Source organism: Vigna unguiculata, chromosome 8, assembly GCF_037176805.1.
Source record: "Vigna unguiculata cultivar grain cowpea cultivar isolate G323 ecotype 2 chromosome 8, ASM3717680v1, whole genome shotgun sequence".
Classification (NCBI taxonomy): domain Eukaryota; kingdom Viridiplantae; phylum Streptophyta; class Magnoliopsida; order Fabales; family Fabaceae; genus Vigna; species Vigna unguiculata.
Genome location: NC_140799.1, coordinates 31506400 through 31522353, shown reverse-complemented (window position 1 = coordinate 31522353; position 15954 = coordinate 31506400). Strand labels below are relative to the sequence as shown.

Genomic DNA, 15954 nt, shown 5'->3' with positions numbered 1-15954 from the left:
AATTATTAAATAAAATAATTTTTAAAAACAAGAGTTTTTAAAATAACAGATTAAAATATATTATTTATAAAATAAATATTTTTTAAAATAATAATTGCAACACCCCTCTTTTCCAAACACAGAAGCCAAACCCCCCTCCCTCTCATTTTCTCTGCAAACTCAACTCTTCCCTCTGTCTCCCTCTCTCTGAATCCTTACTGCTATCTCACCACCCTTACTTTTAATCAGATTTTGGAGAGGAAGCCACACCTGAGCCTCCTGCTGCCTCCACTCATAGCCAATCTTCTCTTAGGTAAGTCTCTCTTGTGGTTTAAAGTTCAATTTCGAAATTCAACTCGAATTTCCTGCTTCCATTCAGAGCCTAACCATGTGTTCATCCTTTCTTTGTGGCTGGATGATGAATTCTTCTAGGTCGGACTGAGGAATTCTGCTCCCCTCTCCTAGGTTGTCTTCATCCAAACTTTAACTCGAATATAGGTAAGGGAAGCTGACTTTTCAACTAAATTTAATGTGAATTGTGTTCATGAGTGATTTAAGTGTGTGATTAGGCGTTTAATTGGTGTTTGAGACTGCTTGTGTGTGAAATTGGGTGGTGGATGATTTTGAGCAAGCGTGCATGTGAAGAACAGAGAGGATTTCCTGGTAGTTTCGCCCAGGCGAGCAGCTCTCGCCTGAGCGAAAATACCAGAAGATTACCTGTCACTGCGCGAAATCTTGCCTAGGCGAGCTGGAGTCGCCTGAGCGAGATAACTTCTCGTCTAGGCAAGCCAGTTTAGCCTGAGCGAGAGTTCGTCAAGGAATTTTAATTTGCCACTGTCTCGCCCAGGCGAGAGCAACTCGCCTAAGCGAGATAAACTCTCTAGCTTAGGCGAGACCCTCTAGCCTAAGCGAGATTCCCTGCAGAAGTTGGTTTTCTCATTGTTTCAATTACATGATGCTATATTGATTGCCTTAAGATGATACTGGTTGATCTTGTATGTGATCCTTATGCATGATAGACAGTGTGATGGAATTGAGTGTGAATCTGATATGAATGAGAATATGTTGGAGTTAGGATTTCAAGGGAAATTCTAAGGAAATGGTTTTAGTAAATGTAAGGGCATGAGGACTCGTATTGGTGGCATCCTGACACTCCTAGTAACCATTAAGACTTAAGTAGAGTATGATGGATTACGTCGGGGGGAGTAGCAGGAGGTCCTGGTCTATGAATCCGATCCGTCATAGAGGTGATGGGATTTACCTTGAGAGTGGTTGGGTGAATACCCCTTGTGCCTAAAACTCTGCAGAGTTTGGGAACCGTCTCAAGTGCAAGTCACCGAGAGCTCCAATGCCACTTACATAATCCGGATATCGAGTCTAGAATGGTGTGTGGTGTTATGGTTGTGATTGATTGGATGATTTTGATAAATTGTGAGATAAATTTTGTTTTCTGCCTAAGTGTAACAATTGCATGAGTTGCTCTTGGTTCAAGTTAGCTTACCCTTTTTGTATGTTGTGTGTTCCTTGTGTCTTCTATTTATGCAATGATCGTCCTTATTGAATGGTGTGAGCAGATATAGGTGCAGGTGAGGATACACCCCTCCGGGACAGGAGATGAGTATGTTAGACTTTCCAGTAGTAGTTGTAGCCCTTTTGTTTTGAGCTGACCGGGTGTTTTGTAACCCTTTAGTAATGTATGGGCTGTATGTATTGATTAGTGTATGTATGGTTATTTTGTGGATGACTGTATTATACATTATACTGGCCTATGTCATCATCTGCTTCTGAATTATTGAAATTTAAATGTTTTGTTTAATAGTATAAAAACTATGAAAACGAGATGTTACAATAATAAAGAATAAAATTGAAAAAATGAATATGGATACAAATTTTTTTATATATATTGTTCCAAATGATTAAAATAAATAATCACAGTAATAATTAAAAGATAAAATATGTTTTTAGTTCTTAAATTTACATGAAATTCGTTTTTTTGTCAAACTTTAATACATTTTGATCTCACACTTTAAAAATTAAATAGATATAATTTTTTTAATCTAATAACATTAATTTTTTTTAACTTGTTAAACAGTATTTTAAGTTGATATTTGAGTAGAATGAATTAAAAGATGCAAACAATTAAAATGTTAAATTTGAGAATTCAAATGTATTGAAATTTAAGAAAATAAATTTCAATTTTGCATATAAATGCATAGAATAAAACCACATTTCACCTGTAATTTAACAATGAGGTTGAAATCATAGCTAAATAAGTGATTTAACTCGAATTATAAAATTGTTCTGCTTTGTCTTTTTAAATTAAACCGTCTTTACCCATTCTTATCTTTTGTAGGATGGGGAAAGGCCTTGTTATTCTTTTGTTTCACTGTCATAATTAATGAGTTATAGAAAATATAAATTTTAAAGTGCTTAAAAGTAAGGCGAGGGAAATAACGTAATATATTAAGAACTTAAATAAACTTTATATAATTAATACAATAGTCACTAAAAAAAGAATAAATTTACCATACCTTATAAAGATTAACTACGAGTATAAAATCTACAAAACTTACACTGTCTTTAATAATTTTGTTTCATTAATTTTAACTTTCAATTTATGCAATGACAACAATTTTTTCATTAACTTCTGAGTGCATCAACCATTGCTCACACATTATTATTCGTTGTCTTTCTTTCTCCATCTTTGGTTGTTTTAGTTACTTACAAGAATGCTTTTAATCTTTTTATGTTCACAGATTAATTAAATGAATAAACACTATTAATTTGGTCCACAGCTTTAGGTTATTTGACTTATCAGCTTTCTGCTTAATATTTCTCCATTCTTATTCTTTAATTTTTAAATAGTTTGTCCTTTTTTTTTTCATTCTTCTAATTTCTAAATAATGTCTTTTGGTGATGTTCAGATATATGGCTTAATATATTTTTATGTGCGTAAAATTATACCTTAGTACTTTTAGGTTCTTATTCATTATATACTCTCTACAAATAATTTGGTTGTTGATGTGAAATATTTTGTGATCAGTTCCAATCCATATAAAATCATGATTTTTTTAGTCATTGGAAATTTTTTTTAGTCTCTATAGTTTTATGACCAAAATATAAAAGTCAAAAACATTTTTATAAGGATGGAAAATACTATAATTTATTAAATATTCACGACTGTATTGAAAAAAAAATAGAGACCAAAATATTTTTTTATTTTATTTTATAAAGGCAAAAACATATTGAAACAATAAAAAAAATCCGTTAGAATCCAATAAATATATAAATTATTTATTTATTTATTTATTTTATTATATTTGAAAGTTAAAATTTATAGAAATGGACTCTTAATAAATATAATACCTTTCTACCTTTTTTTTCATGAGTTCTTCTCTTTTATGTTCCTCCTACACTGTGACCCTTTTTCATCTTTTGAAGATCGAAGTAGTCGAAGCAAGACTTTTACAACAAATTGTACCGTCTATTCTTATCGATCTATACATATAGGTAAGTGCAATTTGATCCTTTTGTTACTTTTTCGTGTTTTAGATAAATCCATGTCCCTTAATAATCAAGAAATCACAATCTAATTTTTGGTAGGATTTGGTTGTATATAAGACAAGTTTGAGTAATGTGAGATGCCAATAGAAAACTTTGGTAGATGGTAAGAGGAGCTAATCATTAGGGGTTTTCTTTTTAACATTGTTGTGAATGAATAATTATAATTTTCTTGAAATGTTGGGTCTCTGTTTTAAAAAAAAGTTGGGGTTTACGTGTTTGAAGTGTACTTTCATGTAAATATGTAAGGATTGAACGATGGGATTGAAAATATGATAGATAGGATTGAAAATATGATAAATTGTGGGGTGATTGTGAGAAGAAAAAAAATCAGTGAATGTTATGAATCTATGATGATGATTTTTTAGTGAAAACAAGTTGTTATGTAGAAGTAGGAAAGAGTTTGTGATGATGAGAAAGAATTTGTATGGTTCAGTGTGGATTCCGGTGTTTCTAATGCTTTATGTAGACTTTGTGAAACTTTATTTCATAAGAGTGAGTTGTGTGCATGTAATATATATATATATATATATATATATATATATATATATATATATATATATATATATATATATTGAATATGATATCTTGTAACAATGATAATCTTAAGATCTGGAGTTATTTTAAAACTGGTTTAGTGGATATAGTTGGACGTTCTGACCCTGTCGCTAGACGCTGTTGACTCAATTATGGAAAAAACAATCTCTATCTTACTCCTGTTTGATGACATTTTGTTTTATTAAATGATTAAAAGTTAGATTTTTGCTTGAAGTAGCGATGTATGGTTGAGTCTAGTGGTTATTTTCATGAAAAAAATACTACTACTTAAGGTGTCAAAGTGTATTGAAGGAGACTTTGGGGTGAACTATTCTGACTCAATTAGTATCTTACTCACATAGTATAACTTTTATGTAGTGTGAATCAAAGAAAGCTTCACATGACACATAGTATGATATGAAAAATAGTGAGATTAATCTTGTAATAGTTTAGCAAGGGGCATTAGTCCTAAGTGTTGGATTGGCGTTAGAACATCATTAGATAATTGAGAACAAACGTGACAGGTGCACAGTTTAATGAGTCCATTCAATAATATATATATATATATATATATATATATATATATATATATATATTATTTATTTATTATAGTTAAACATGGTGAATAGATTGTGAATGAAATGAAATTTATTTGTTTAAATCACTCCTTTATTACATGTTTGACATTTAATCTTCTCAAACCTTCTTACAATGTCATTTATTCATTTTCTATTCTCCTTTTGAATGCATTAGCTCACCCTTTATTGGTACGTTGCTCTTATTCTTTCTCTGCTGTGATCATAGATTAATACATAAGCAGTAGGTGCAGTGGGGCTAGTAGCTTTGAAGTTGGGTCAAGGTCTTGAAAATTAAGTAGTCTTAGTTTAATGAAGAGTGTTTACAGACATTTTTGGGAATTGAATGTACCTAGATAAGTCCCCATCTTTTAAACAACTTCGAACCTTTATAGCTGCTATTTTGTATCTGTTGGATTATATGCTTATATTATTAATAAGACCTATCACACTTATTATATATCCTATAGATAATGAAATTTTTAGAATGTTACAAAAGGCAAGGGAAATAATGTAATATATTAAGAACTTAAATAAAATTTTATATAATTAATACAATAGTCACTAAAAAAAGAATAAATTTAGCATGTGTGCTTCAGTTGTAAATTTCTTTACTTCTGAGTGTCTGAACCTTTTCTCACTTTATATTTTTTTTTCTCTTATCATATCATTTTTGTTTCCATGAATATAGCATGGGTTTCAACTAAACATTTTTTTTTCTTAGTCATGTTATTTATTTCAAATTAATATTGAATTTAGTCACTAAAATTATATATTACAATTACCTTAGTGTAAGTAAAACTCAAATAAGTCCTTGAACTTTAGGATTATTTCTAAATCCCTAAAATATATCACTTTCAATTTGGTCTCTATTCTAAAGACACTTGGTTATATTAAAAACATTAGAATTCAAAACGAAAAACATGTGATTAACTTGTGGATTGCATGAAACCTAGAAAAACTTCAACAAGTCATTCATTTTTCTCCTATACTACAAGAAGATGCAACTTCAAGAGTAAGATTAACCATTTACTTGGATGAGGACAGAACTAAGGATATATACATTGTTCATATATTTAGACAACTGAAATCACAACAATAACATTAAAAACAGTAAAAAATGTCTAGATTTGTTATTTAAGACTTTAACAATGTTAATGGTCAGTGGTAGCAACATATATCAATCTTGAATCTTTTGGAGTCTAAAACAGTGATATTAACTGAGCTCCAAAAGAAAGAAGAAACTAAACTACAGCATAAGTTTTCATCAGTCTTTTCTAACTTTGTTTCTTCTCTATTCAAATGAAAATATGATATTAACCCAAGTTAGATATCATCATGTAGACTCTCTCTAATTCGTTAAAGTTTATAGTTTTCAAAACTTCAACCAATAGTAGAGTTTGTTCATTTCAAAAGAGTGTGTTGCTAACTTCTCTCATCTTCTTAGGTATTTCTTTCCTCTGGCATCATCTTCAATGATACTGCAAAGGGTAGGCGGAAAATCAACAGGCCACAAAACCACATCATTTCCCCAAACAACCATCTTAGCAAGATGATCTGCAGCTCGGTTAGTTTCACGCCATGAGTGAGAAATTTGATATTTATCAAAATTCTTCAATAGTTTCCAAATTTGTTTCAAATAGTCCTGAGCTTTTGGACAATGTTGTTTTCTATTAACTGTATTCACAACACTCATGGAGTCTGATTCCACCCATATTGCTTTGATCCCAAGACCCCAGCAAAGAACAAGGCCTCTCCAAATTGCCCACAGTTCAACCAAGAAAACATCTCCTTGAGGCATTTTAGAGACAAAAGCACATATTGGTTCACCCCTATAATCACGAAGCAGCCCTCCAAAACTGGCACTGTCTCTGTTGATAGAACCATCAGTGTTTAATTTTGTCCATCCAAACTCTGGCTTTCTCCACTCACACCATCTTATGGATCTGGAAACTGGATTGAGAATGTTAGCAATTTGGTTGAGATTCCTTATCAGAATCATCCCTTTGATTCTTTTCTGAGTAGAGGATAACATGTATGTGCTATTTGTTTGATGGAACTCTACTCTTAGCTCTTTTTCCTTATTCTTATGTTTCTTCCCTTTGTGATGTGCCCTCAGGCAATTTTCACTGGTAGTACTAATCTGACATAAAGCACAGCTCCATTCCTTCTGAACTAGCTTTTTACTAGTTAGCCTTGAATAACTGCTTTCAGTTTTGTGACAACCTGCACTATCATCCTGATGCAAACAATTTGTTAAAGGAAATCTATATCAATTTGTAGTGAGACAATGACACATCAGAGGTAGAGTGATAGAAAATCTGATGAGGAATGAATAGGAAGCAGACACCTAATTGTAGATGTGAAGACTTGTATATAAACAAATGTGCAACATAATTACAAGTGAACATTCACCATGGCATTTCCATATTTGGGTTCAGAGATAAATTGAAAAATTAAAAGTAGCAAAAAAATGGCTGAAACCTTAATATTATCAGATGGGTTGCAATGCTTGAAACCAATACCTGACATGCTTCAAGTTTCGTTTCTTTTATTTGACTTGGCGTAATTATCTGATCAGAGAAATCAACAAGTTCCTTTTCCAGTATTTGAGTTGATGTAGTTGTCTGGTCAGAGACATCAAAAAGTTTACCACCCTCATCTGATTTAGAATCTGTGTCCTTCTCAGTGAAGATGTTTGATATCTTTGTAAATGGACTCCAAGAACAGTAGGGTCTAATTAGGAATTTGTAGGCACATGGTGCTGCACCAACATAAGGTATCAACAGCAAGATAGTTGCTATGGATTTCAGATGAGGCCACCATGGGAGGCTGTAAATAAAAATAGGCAAATTAAAAATGAAAAGAAATTGAAGTAGAAAATCAAAAGATCAGGATATGTTACTATCAATGCAAGTTATATTTGGTTCCATGCAGCAGACAGTGATTGTACCAGGGTGAACTCTTACTATGTTTTCTTTCTTTTCTAACTATACAATCAAATTGAAGAATAAGGGAAGAGGTTAACTTCTAATTTGAGCTTTGGAGACATAAATTGAATAGCGGGATTAAAACAAAGTATGCACATTGCAGTAACTTGGAAGGTAAAAATTGGAAAAGATGGCATACCAAGAGTTTACAAGTTTGAGTATTTGGGATCAAGATTACAAAATAATGGTAAAAATTAATGAAGATGTCTTGTGATGTAAGATGAGTGGTTAAAATGAAAAAAAAAAAAAAAAACTAGGAATTATTTGTTATCACAAAGTAATACGAAGCTTAAAGGAAAATTTTACTGTCACATTGCTCTATGACTAATATACTATGAAAGATAATGTTAGACTTCGAAGTTACGAGAGAGAAAGATGTGTAGCGACTGTATTAGAGGTTAAGAAAAAATGACAAAAACTTGACTCAGGCTTATCAGTGAGCATGAACAATTAGGTGAGTTTAATGATTGATGTAAACTAAATACTCTTTAGATTTTATCAGATTATCAATTAAATTCTCAGCAGAAAGGAAAATACCAGTTAAATAACACTGAAAGTTCCCATTCCACCATCATTGACAGGGAAAACAGAACCCAAAAAACAAGGCATCGCTGGTTGCTGGAACGACAATCACTCTCCATTGCACGAACAGAAACAAATCTGGAAAAAGAAAAAAAATAATAGGAACCAATCTCATACACATACATCTCTGGTACTTTCAGAAAAAGATTATCTTTTTACCAAGGAAAAACATTCAATTTGATTTTTGCAACAATTTAATACAATTAATTTCATACCCAAACAGAACAGTGAATGCTTCGCAGAATTAAAGGGTAATGTAATTGAACAACAAAATGGGGTATTTTTTCTTTATTGTTATCATTATCCTATTTACGAGTACTGATTAGCATCTACTTACAATGGACAAAGCAAGGTAAACGGAGGCCTGCATGTGTAAGAAAAACAAAACAGACACCAATGTAAGAGAATAAGAACATAAGAAAATGTAACGAAAGGGTTAAACTTGGTTGATCACAGCTAAATTTTGAAACAAGTGTAATGAAGAAAAGAGAAGAGTTGGATTTACCATGAAAGAAGGGTGAATGAGTTGGTTAAGAGAGTGTAAAATGGTTCTTCCCAATCCATTCTTTGTTTCTTAATTTCAATCTCTTTTCTTATCTTCTTCCAACAAAGAAAGAACTTTAAGAGAAGCAACAAGTTCCAATAAAGCAGTTGAGAAGGGGAAGACTAAAAGTCAATTAAATCACTGCTGTGCTGTCTCTTTGTTTCCGCATGAACCAATGAAGAAAAAACACAACAAAATCAAAATTATTTTTAATCCAATTGGAGTAAAATTTATACTTGTTATTATAATCTAAATCATTTCTCTTTTGTATTTTTTTTTCTTCCCTTTTCCTTGTGGTTCTAATCCAAAAATGGTGAGTTCCTCAACAAAGCAACTTTATTTCAGAGTGTTGCGCGGCTGCACCAATCCAATCATCATAATTTTTATTGAAAACAGAATTACCAATTAGATTTGAATCTTTTGCTTTTTGAATGAGAAATGGTGTCTCTTTATCTTCAACAACACAACATCTTTGATTTACTTTTTGAATTTTGGTGTAATTAGTAATTTGGTTACCACCATAAGAGGATATGTGTTATTCAATATTTTTCTTGTCAAATTAGTTTCCACCCTTATATTTGAAAAGATCTGTTATGCAATCAATTTAATTAGACATGACTAAAATTTCTTGGTTGATACCATGAAAGAGGGGGAAATAAAACCTGTAAAATTTATGAGAATATAAATCTGGTATAGCCGGTTAGATATTCTCATTGAAAGAGGGGGAAATAAAACATGTAAAATTTATGAGAATATAAATCTGACAGAGCCGGTTAGATATTCTCTCATAAATTTAAGATTAAATTACATGAAAGAGGGGGAATTAAAACATGTAAAATTTATGAGAATATAAATCTGGCAGAGCCGGTTAGATATTCTCTCATAAATTTAAGATTAAATTATGTACATAAAATGTTCTTAAGCCTTTAAATGATTATCGCATCTTTTAATAAATATTACTCAAGGCATCCGTAGATGCCTAGAGAGAAACTACTCCATAAAAACTTACTTCGATTCCAGAGGGAGGGGAGAGAGTTCTAAAATTCTTCGTTTATTTATGGTTGAAAGCAGAGTATACAAGAGAGGAAAGGTGATGAGAGACAAGCAGGAGACAAGTAGAGAGAAGGCAGAGGTAGAGAGAGAAGGTTTAAGAGAGAGAGAGGGGTTCAGAGTTCTTGCCCAGCATAAGGGACTTAAAGACTCTTTTATAGAAAAACTTTGAAACCTGTAACTTGTTGAACCGGTTTTCAAGTGACCGGTTACTTATAGTCTAAGTCATCTGGTGACGTGGTCTGTGTTTGAATGTTGTGTGTTTTTACCCTTCAGTCTATTACTCAGTTATGAGTAAAATTACTGTGTCACAGGTAAGAACACTTAACTGTCCTCTTTTGGAGACTACCGTAGAAATCATGTCTTCGGGATCTTCCTCAAGTATTTGGTCTGAGTCTTCATTGTCAGAAGGGAAAGAAGATCCAGGAGTTCCTTGTCCGTGGCTTCCTGTTTCTTCATAAATTTCTCTATATATCCTTTCTTTTTCAAATCTTTTAACCAGTATTGGACTGGCTTCTATAGGGAAAGGATGAAATTTGTTTCCCATAAACTTTTTCCAGTATATTTTGGTGTTTATAGTTTCTTTTAAAAGGATATATTCGGTATTATCCTTTCTGGAGAAATTCCAATTTGACCCTTCTACGTAAGTTTTCCACAGTTGGTACTGGTATAGCTTTTCTTTGTTGAGTGATAACCCTTTCAAGAGACTGTGTTCTAGATGGACATGGGCCTCTGGATTTGATTCTGTGAATAGTTTTATGACATGTGTTGCCACACTATCAGGGGTTGTGGCGCTTTTTGGGGAAGAGGTGATTTGTAAACATATATTGGTCATATATTCTGCCTGTATTTCATTTACTACCGAGTTTATCTCCTGGGTTATAGAGTTGAATTTTTCGGTAGGTGGGATAAGAAGTGTTTGGAGACATCCTGCCTCTAATAATAGTGAAAGACATATGATTATGTCTCTATATAATTGATTTTTAAAGGTTTTAAAATCAATTTGAGCCTTTCTAAAAATGAATTTTATTTGGCATGTGCATTTTGTGGTTACTGTTTTGCAATAGTCTGAAGACTCTTGGCATGGTGTTTTTGTGTCAAAATAAGTCTGGGGTTTTACAAATAATCCATTGTAATTTTGTGTTTCTGAATGAACTTCAAACAAGAACTCTTGTATGACTTCGAATTTTGCAAGGAAAATGTTTGGGTTCATTTGTGGTGAGAAGCTACAAGAGGCAGCATAGGTGTGTGTTTGGGTTCTTGGTTCAAATGTCAACCCTATTTTTATTTTTTCTTTATCAATAGTTCCCAGCTTTAAAGCCATTTGGGCTTCTTCTAAAGAATTAAAGCCTTTGTAAGTAGACCAAAATTGGTCTTGTTTTGCCTCAGAAATGTCTTTGAAAGAAGTATAAACTCCTTTGTTTGGCCTTGTAATTAGGGCATAATGTGTAAATCCTTTCCCAGAGGGAGAGGCTGGTGAAGTTAACAGAACTCCTTTGTTATCTGCATTGCAGAAATTGTATAGTGCACTAATGATGCTTTGTTTCACCTTAGTGACTTGGTGTTCGTTTTGAATTGTGTATTTTGGAATATTCCATATGTTGTCAATTAAAACATTTAATTTGACATTTGTGTTATCTCTACCAGGAAAATGGTAGGTATTTGTGAGTATTGGCAATTTTTGTTTGCCATACTTTGTGTATTGTTCCACCACAAAGGGGGACTTGACTGGTTTAGGACCTAAAATTCCTTTCTTTGTGCTTTGTATAAATTTCATTTTGGAATATTTGTACCTGCAATATAGAAGCAAACGGGTCAAGCAATAAAATGTCTGAGCCTTTGTAGGTGTTGTTCTAAAACCATGATGTTGCCCTTGTACGAGGCAAGTGTAAAAGCATATTGGAAAGGATTGTGTGGGAATAGTTCATTTCTTCTTTGCCTTAGTTTGGCTAACTTTCTTTTAAACCTTTTTATTTGTCTAGATATTTTGATGGCAGGACTAGGACTAAAGACAGGACTAATCCCTCTTGGCTGTAATGGTTGTATTATGATCCTGACCTGGAATCCAGGAGGGATTTCAGGATCTTCGATGTGTAACATATTCATGTATATGATGGTATAGAAAATTCTTTGAGTCTTACTTTTGTATGATGTACCTGGAAAGGATATCAGCAAACATATTGTCAGATCCTTTGATATGTTCAAAATTTATTATTTTTCCGGAATTTATGTAATCTCTAAAAAGTAACCATCGTCTGTGAGGTTTTTTGTCATTATTTATTTGGTTTTTCCCATAGGAAACGATTGCTTCACAATCAGTTCTAATGGTTATTTCTGGCTTATTTATCAAAAATAATTTAAATGCTTCTAAGGCGTGTATAATTGCATCGACCTCATAATCAGTGCTGGTCTGATAAACTTGTGGTTTCATAGTATATTTTCCAGAAGCATATCTGCATATTTGTTTATTATCTTTTGACAGATATTTATTTTTCTTCCTTTTTAGGATAGCTCCCCATCCTGATTCACATCCATCACATTCAAGTACTAAATAATCTGAATCTAATGGTAATTGTAAGGTAGGTAATTTATTTACCTTTTGTTTTATATTTTGAACTAATTTTATATCTTCAGAATTAAACTTTCTTTCTCCTTTTAGACTCCTTTTATATAAAGGGGCAGTGTATTTTCCCAAATCTGGGATAAAACTCCTGGCATAATTTAAAAGTCCTAAAAAAGATCTTAGGGTTTTTATGTCTTCCATTTTATCAGGAAAGTCTTGAATTTTCTTAGAAATGTGAGGTTGGAGTTTTATGGTTCCATTACCTATTTCTGTTCCAAGGAATTCTATGAAATTTTTACAAATTTCCATTTTTCCTTTTGATATAATTAAACCATATTTTTCAAGTTTGTATAATACTTGTTTTAGGTGGAGGTAATGATCTTCTTTTGTTTTGGAAAAAACTAGTATGTCGTCTATATAGACACATGTAAAAGTTTTGCAGTCATTGAAAATGTTATCCATTTTTCTTTGAAAAATTGCAGGAGCATTTTTAAGACCAAAAGGCATCACATGCCATTCGTATAACCCTTCAAAACAGGAGAAGGCTGTCCATTTTATAGATTCTGGTTCCATTTTTACTTGATGGAATCCACTTTTGAGATCAAATTTTGAAAACCATTTTGCATTTTGAATACGATTTATAAGAATTTCTTTAGACGGAATTGTATATCCATCTTCAACTGTATTATCGTTTAAACGTTTATAATTGTAAACCATTCTAGATTTACCTCTTTTTTGTTCGGAAGATTTATTTATTATGAAAGCAGGACTCCTGTGAGGACTTTCACTTGGAGCTATTACTTTTAGTTTCAGAAGGTGGTCAATATGCATTCGACATTCCTCCTGCTCCCAATTATTGAACTGTATATCTTTAGTCTTTATAATTAAATCAAGGTTGATTATGTTTAATTTACAAGTAACAGGATCACGATCCCAAAATTTTGTAGGATCTTCTCCTATTATACTAGTTTTATTTAACCTATCCAAAATTTGTTGGATATTATCAAAAGTGATTGTTTTAGGTATTTTTATGGATGAAAAAGAGTTCATAGTGTCATCTGGACAGTAATCTATGAATTCTAAATCTTCTTTCATACAATCACATTTTTCTGAGGATTTGGTGCTTGTACATGAACATTCATCAGAGGATTGTTTTGTATAGCTGTCTCCACTAATTATGGGTGACATTTGTGTTTTATCACTAATGATGACATAATCCTTGTTTATAGTGATAGTTCTATTATGGCCTAAAATAAAATCTAAACCAATAATCATGCTTTGTTTTGAAGGGACTAAATTTTCTACACGCATGGTTTTAAGATGTATTTTTTGGCCAAATAGGTCACAATTTGTACTAAATTGAAGAGAAATATTGTTTATTTCTTCGTCGTTTATCATTACTACTCCAGACATAGTTCTTGTTTTTTGTATATATTTACTTTTAGTAATCATATATGAAGGTACTTTTGTTTTGCAGACGACTGTCAGAACATCCTGTGTCTAAGAGGGCCTGTATAATTTCTTCTTTAGCAGGGTTTTTGTTTTGTTTTGGAAAATTTAATTTTACTAACACTTTAACAAATATTAGTTGTTTTTCATTGCAAACTAATGGGATACATTCTGTGGTTCCCATCATGTTATTTTGTATGTTTTTTAAGATGATACTTGTTCCAGAATCTTGGATTATTTGTTCTAGACGAAGAATTTTTTCTTCCAGGTTATTTATTCTGGTTTCTAAAATTGAAGTCCTAGTATCAATTATGTTTTTATCTTTTATGTTTTCTTTTTGTTCTAAAAAAATTGGTATTTCTTGTATTTTTAGATGTGTTGTAATACATTTTATACAAAAAATTTTGTAGCATAAAGGACAATGAGCCCTTTGTGATTTATGAAAATATCTATCACAATACTGGCAGGGAATAGATGTTGGTCCTGAAAAGTATTGTAATGTATGAGGACATATATTTGTTTCAGTTATATTCATTAGATAATATCCAGAATCATCTAATATTTCGCCCAATTCATTATATTTGTCATTTAATTCGAAATCATATTCTTTAGGGTAAATTTGGATAAATTCATTATTTGTAAAATCATTTATTAAGTCATAATTTTTGGGTTGTTTTTCTAAATTAATTTCATCATTGAATTCTGTTATACTAACTACTGATAATATTTCAGAATCAGTAGATACATCTTCATCGATTGGAAGAAGATTCATGTGGCAAGATTTGATGAGCTCTGCTTCTTTTGTATAAAGATTTGCTATGTTTGGACAATCTCTTGAGAAATGTCCAGTTTGGCTACAAGCATAACATTTTAGTGTTTGTTTGTAATTTTTATTTTCTCTAAATTTTCTAACGTGCCTGTCAGGATTTAGAGTTGGTTTCCTAGAATTTGAGGATCTTATAGTATAAGTCTTTCTAGAATTAGTTGGTCTTTGTACAGTCGATTGAGACTTATGACTATAAAGTTGGCAATGTCTAGGTTTTCTTCTGGGCATATATTTTTTATTTTGATTGTATTGTTGTGGAGTGTATATTTGTTTACAGATTCCAGAATCAGAATTTTTTAATTGTTTTTGTATTGCAATATGTGTACAAGTGTCTTCCATTACTTTCATAATATGTTGTATTCTTATTGAGAGGTTATTTAACATGGGAGTTACCTCATCGTTTTTCCAGGATTCTCTGATTTTCTGGCCTAATTTTCCTGGAAGTTTAAGAAACATTTTTTCTCCAACACTTATATCATGAAAACATCCGGCTATGGAGGCATACATGAGATAATCTTGTAAAAATTCTTTAATTTTTCCAAAATATGTTATAGATAACCTTTCTAGATGTCCTAAATAAATTTGTTGTCTGAGTGTGTTCCCATCATTTGCAGATTGAGAAGTGAGTAATCTTTGTATTAGGGAGCAAAAATTATAAATGTTAGGACCTGGTTCGATCACTAATGTATTTAATTCTGTTGGGTAATTTTTTTTTAAAAGATTCCCAACATGCTCTAGCTATATCACCTAAGTAGGTTTCTCCTTTGGCAATCATGTCTTGTGAAGACTGAACTTCTTTTTCGTAATGGATACCATAATCACGGATTACAGTAGCAGTCCATTGTTCAATGTATGTTGGTAATAATTGAGGGTCAATTCCTCCTATGTTTAATAAAAGATTTGGCAATGGGAAATTTGGTTCTATTGGGAGCCTCTTTCCCTGTGTTGTATATTGATTATCTGTAAAAGTAACATTTGTTGGGGATTCTCTGGGTATGAATCCAGTAGAATAGCTTTGTGTACCAACATGTTCTAACTGATAACTGTTGGGGTTTACTGATCCTACACTTGTATTGACGAAACCTATTGTAGATAAAGGTTCTAATATTATTGAAGAGTTGTCTTCTTTGTCTAAGTACAGGCTATCAAGGAAATTATTTATGATATTATCTGTTTCATCGTAAATATCTTCAATATTTGTGTTTGTAGAGAGATCCAAAGATCCTTGTCTATACATGGCTATAATTGCTTGATGATGATTCCATTCTTCATCAGTCATTTCATCATTTTCATCTTTT

The 15954-nt window shown here is 31.9% G+C and overlaps 1 protein-coding gene, 1 long non-coding RNA gene and 1 pseudogene across 3 annotated transcripts; 1 reads left to right on the top strand and 2 right to left on the bottom strand.

Annotated features, from left to right (window-relative positions):
- The first annotated feature begins 153 nt into the window (after window positions 1-153).
- LOC146884398 (uncharacterized) lies at window positions 154-1754 on the top strand. Its single transcript, XR_014984089.1, has 3 exons — window positions 154-292; window positions 412-477; window positions 1554-1754. It is a non-coding gene; the product is annotated as an uncharacterized LOC146884398 (long non-coding RNA).
- A 4002-nt stretch (window positions 1755-5756) lies between these two features.
- On the bottom strand, window positions 5757-8914 carry LOC114193899 (uncharacterized). Of its 2 annotated transcripts, XM_028083880.2 has the most exons (5): window positions 8730-8914; window positions 8562-8588; window positions 8180-8302; window positions 7178-7484; window positions 5757-6891 (listed from the first exon to the last, which is right to left on the bottom strand). In XM_028083880.2, the coding sequence occupies exons 1-5, from the start codon at window positions 8786-8788 to the stop codon at window positions 6088-6090; spliced, it is 1320 nt and encodes a 439-aa protein (XP_027939681.1). In that variant the 5' UTR covers window positions 8789-8914; the 3' UTR covers window positions 5757-6087. The 2 variants fall into 2 exon arrangements, with proteins under 2 accessions (XP_027939681.1, XP_027939682.1); XM_028083881.2 differs by lacking the exon at window positions 8562-8588 and having other exon boundaries at window positions 8730-8825.
- A 1184-nt stretch (window positions 8915-10098) lies between these two features.
- LOC146884397 (uncharacterized) lies at window positions 10099-15662 on the bottom strand (annotated as a pseudogene).
- Between the last annotated feature and the right edge of the window lie 292 nt (window positions 15663-15954).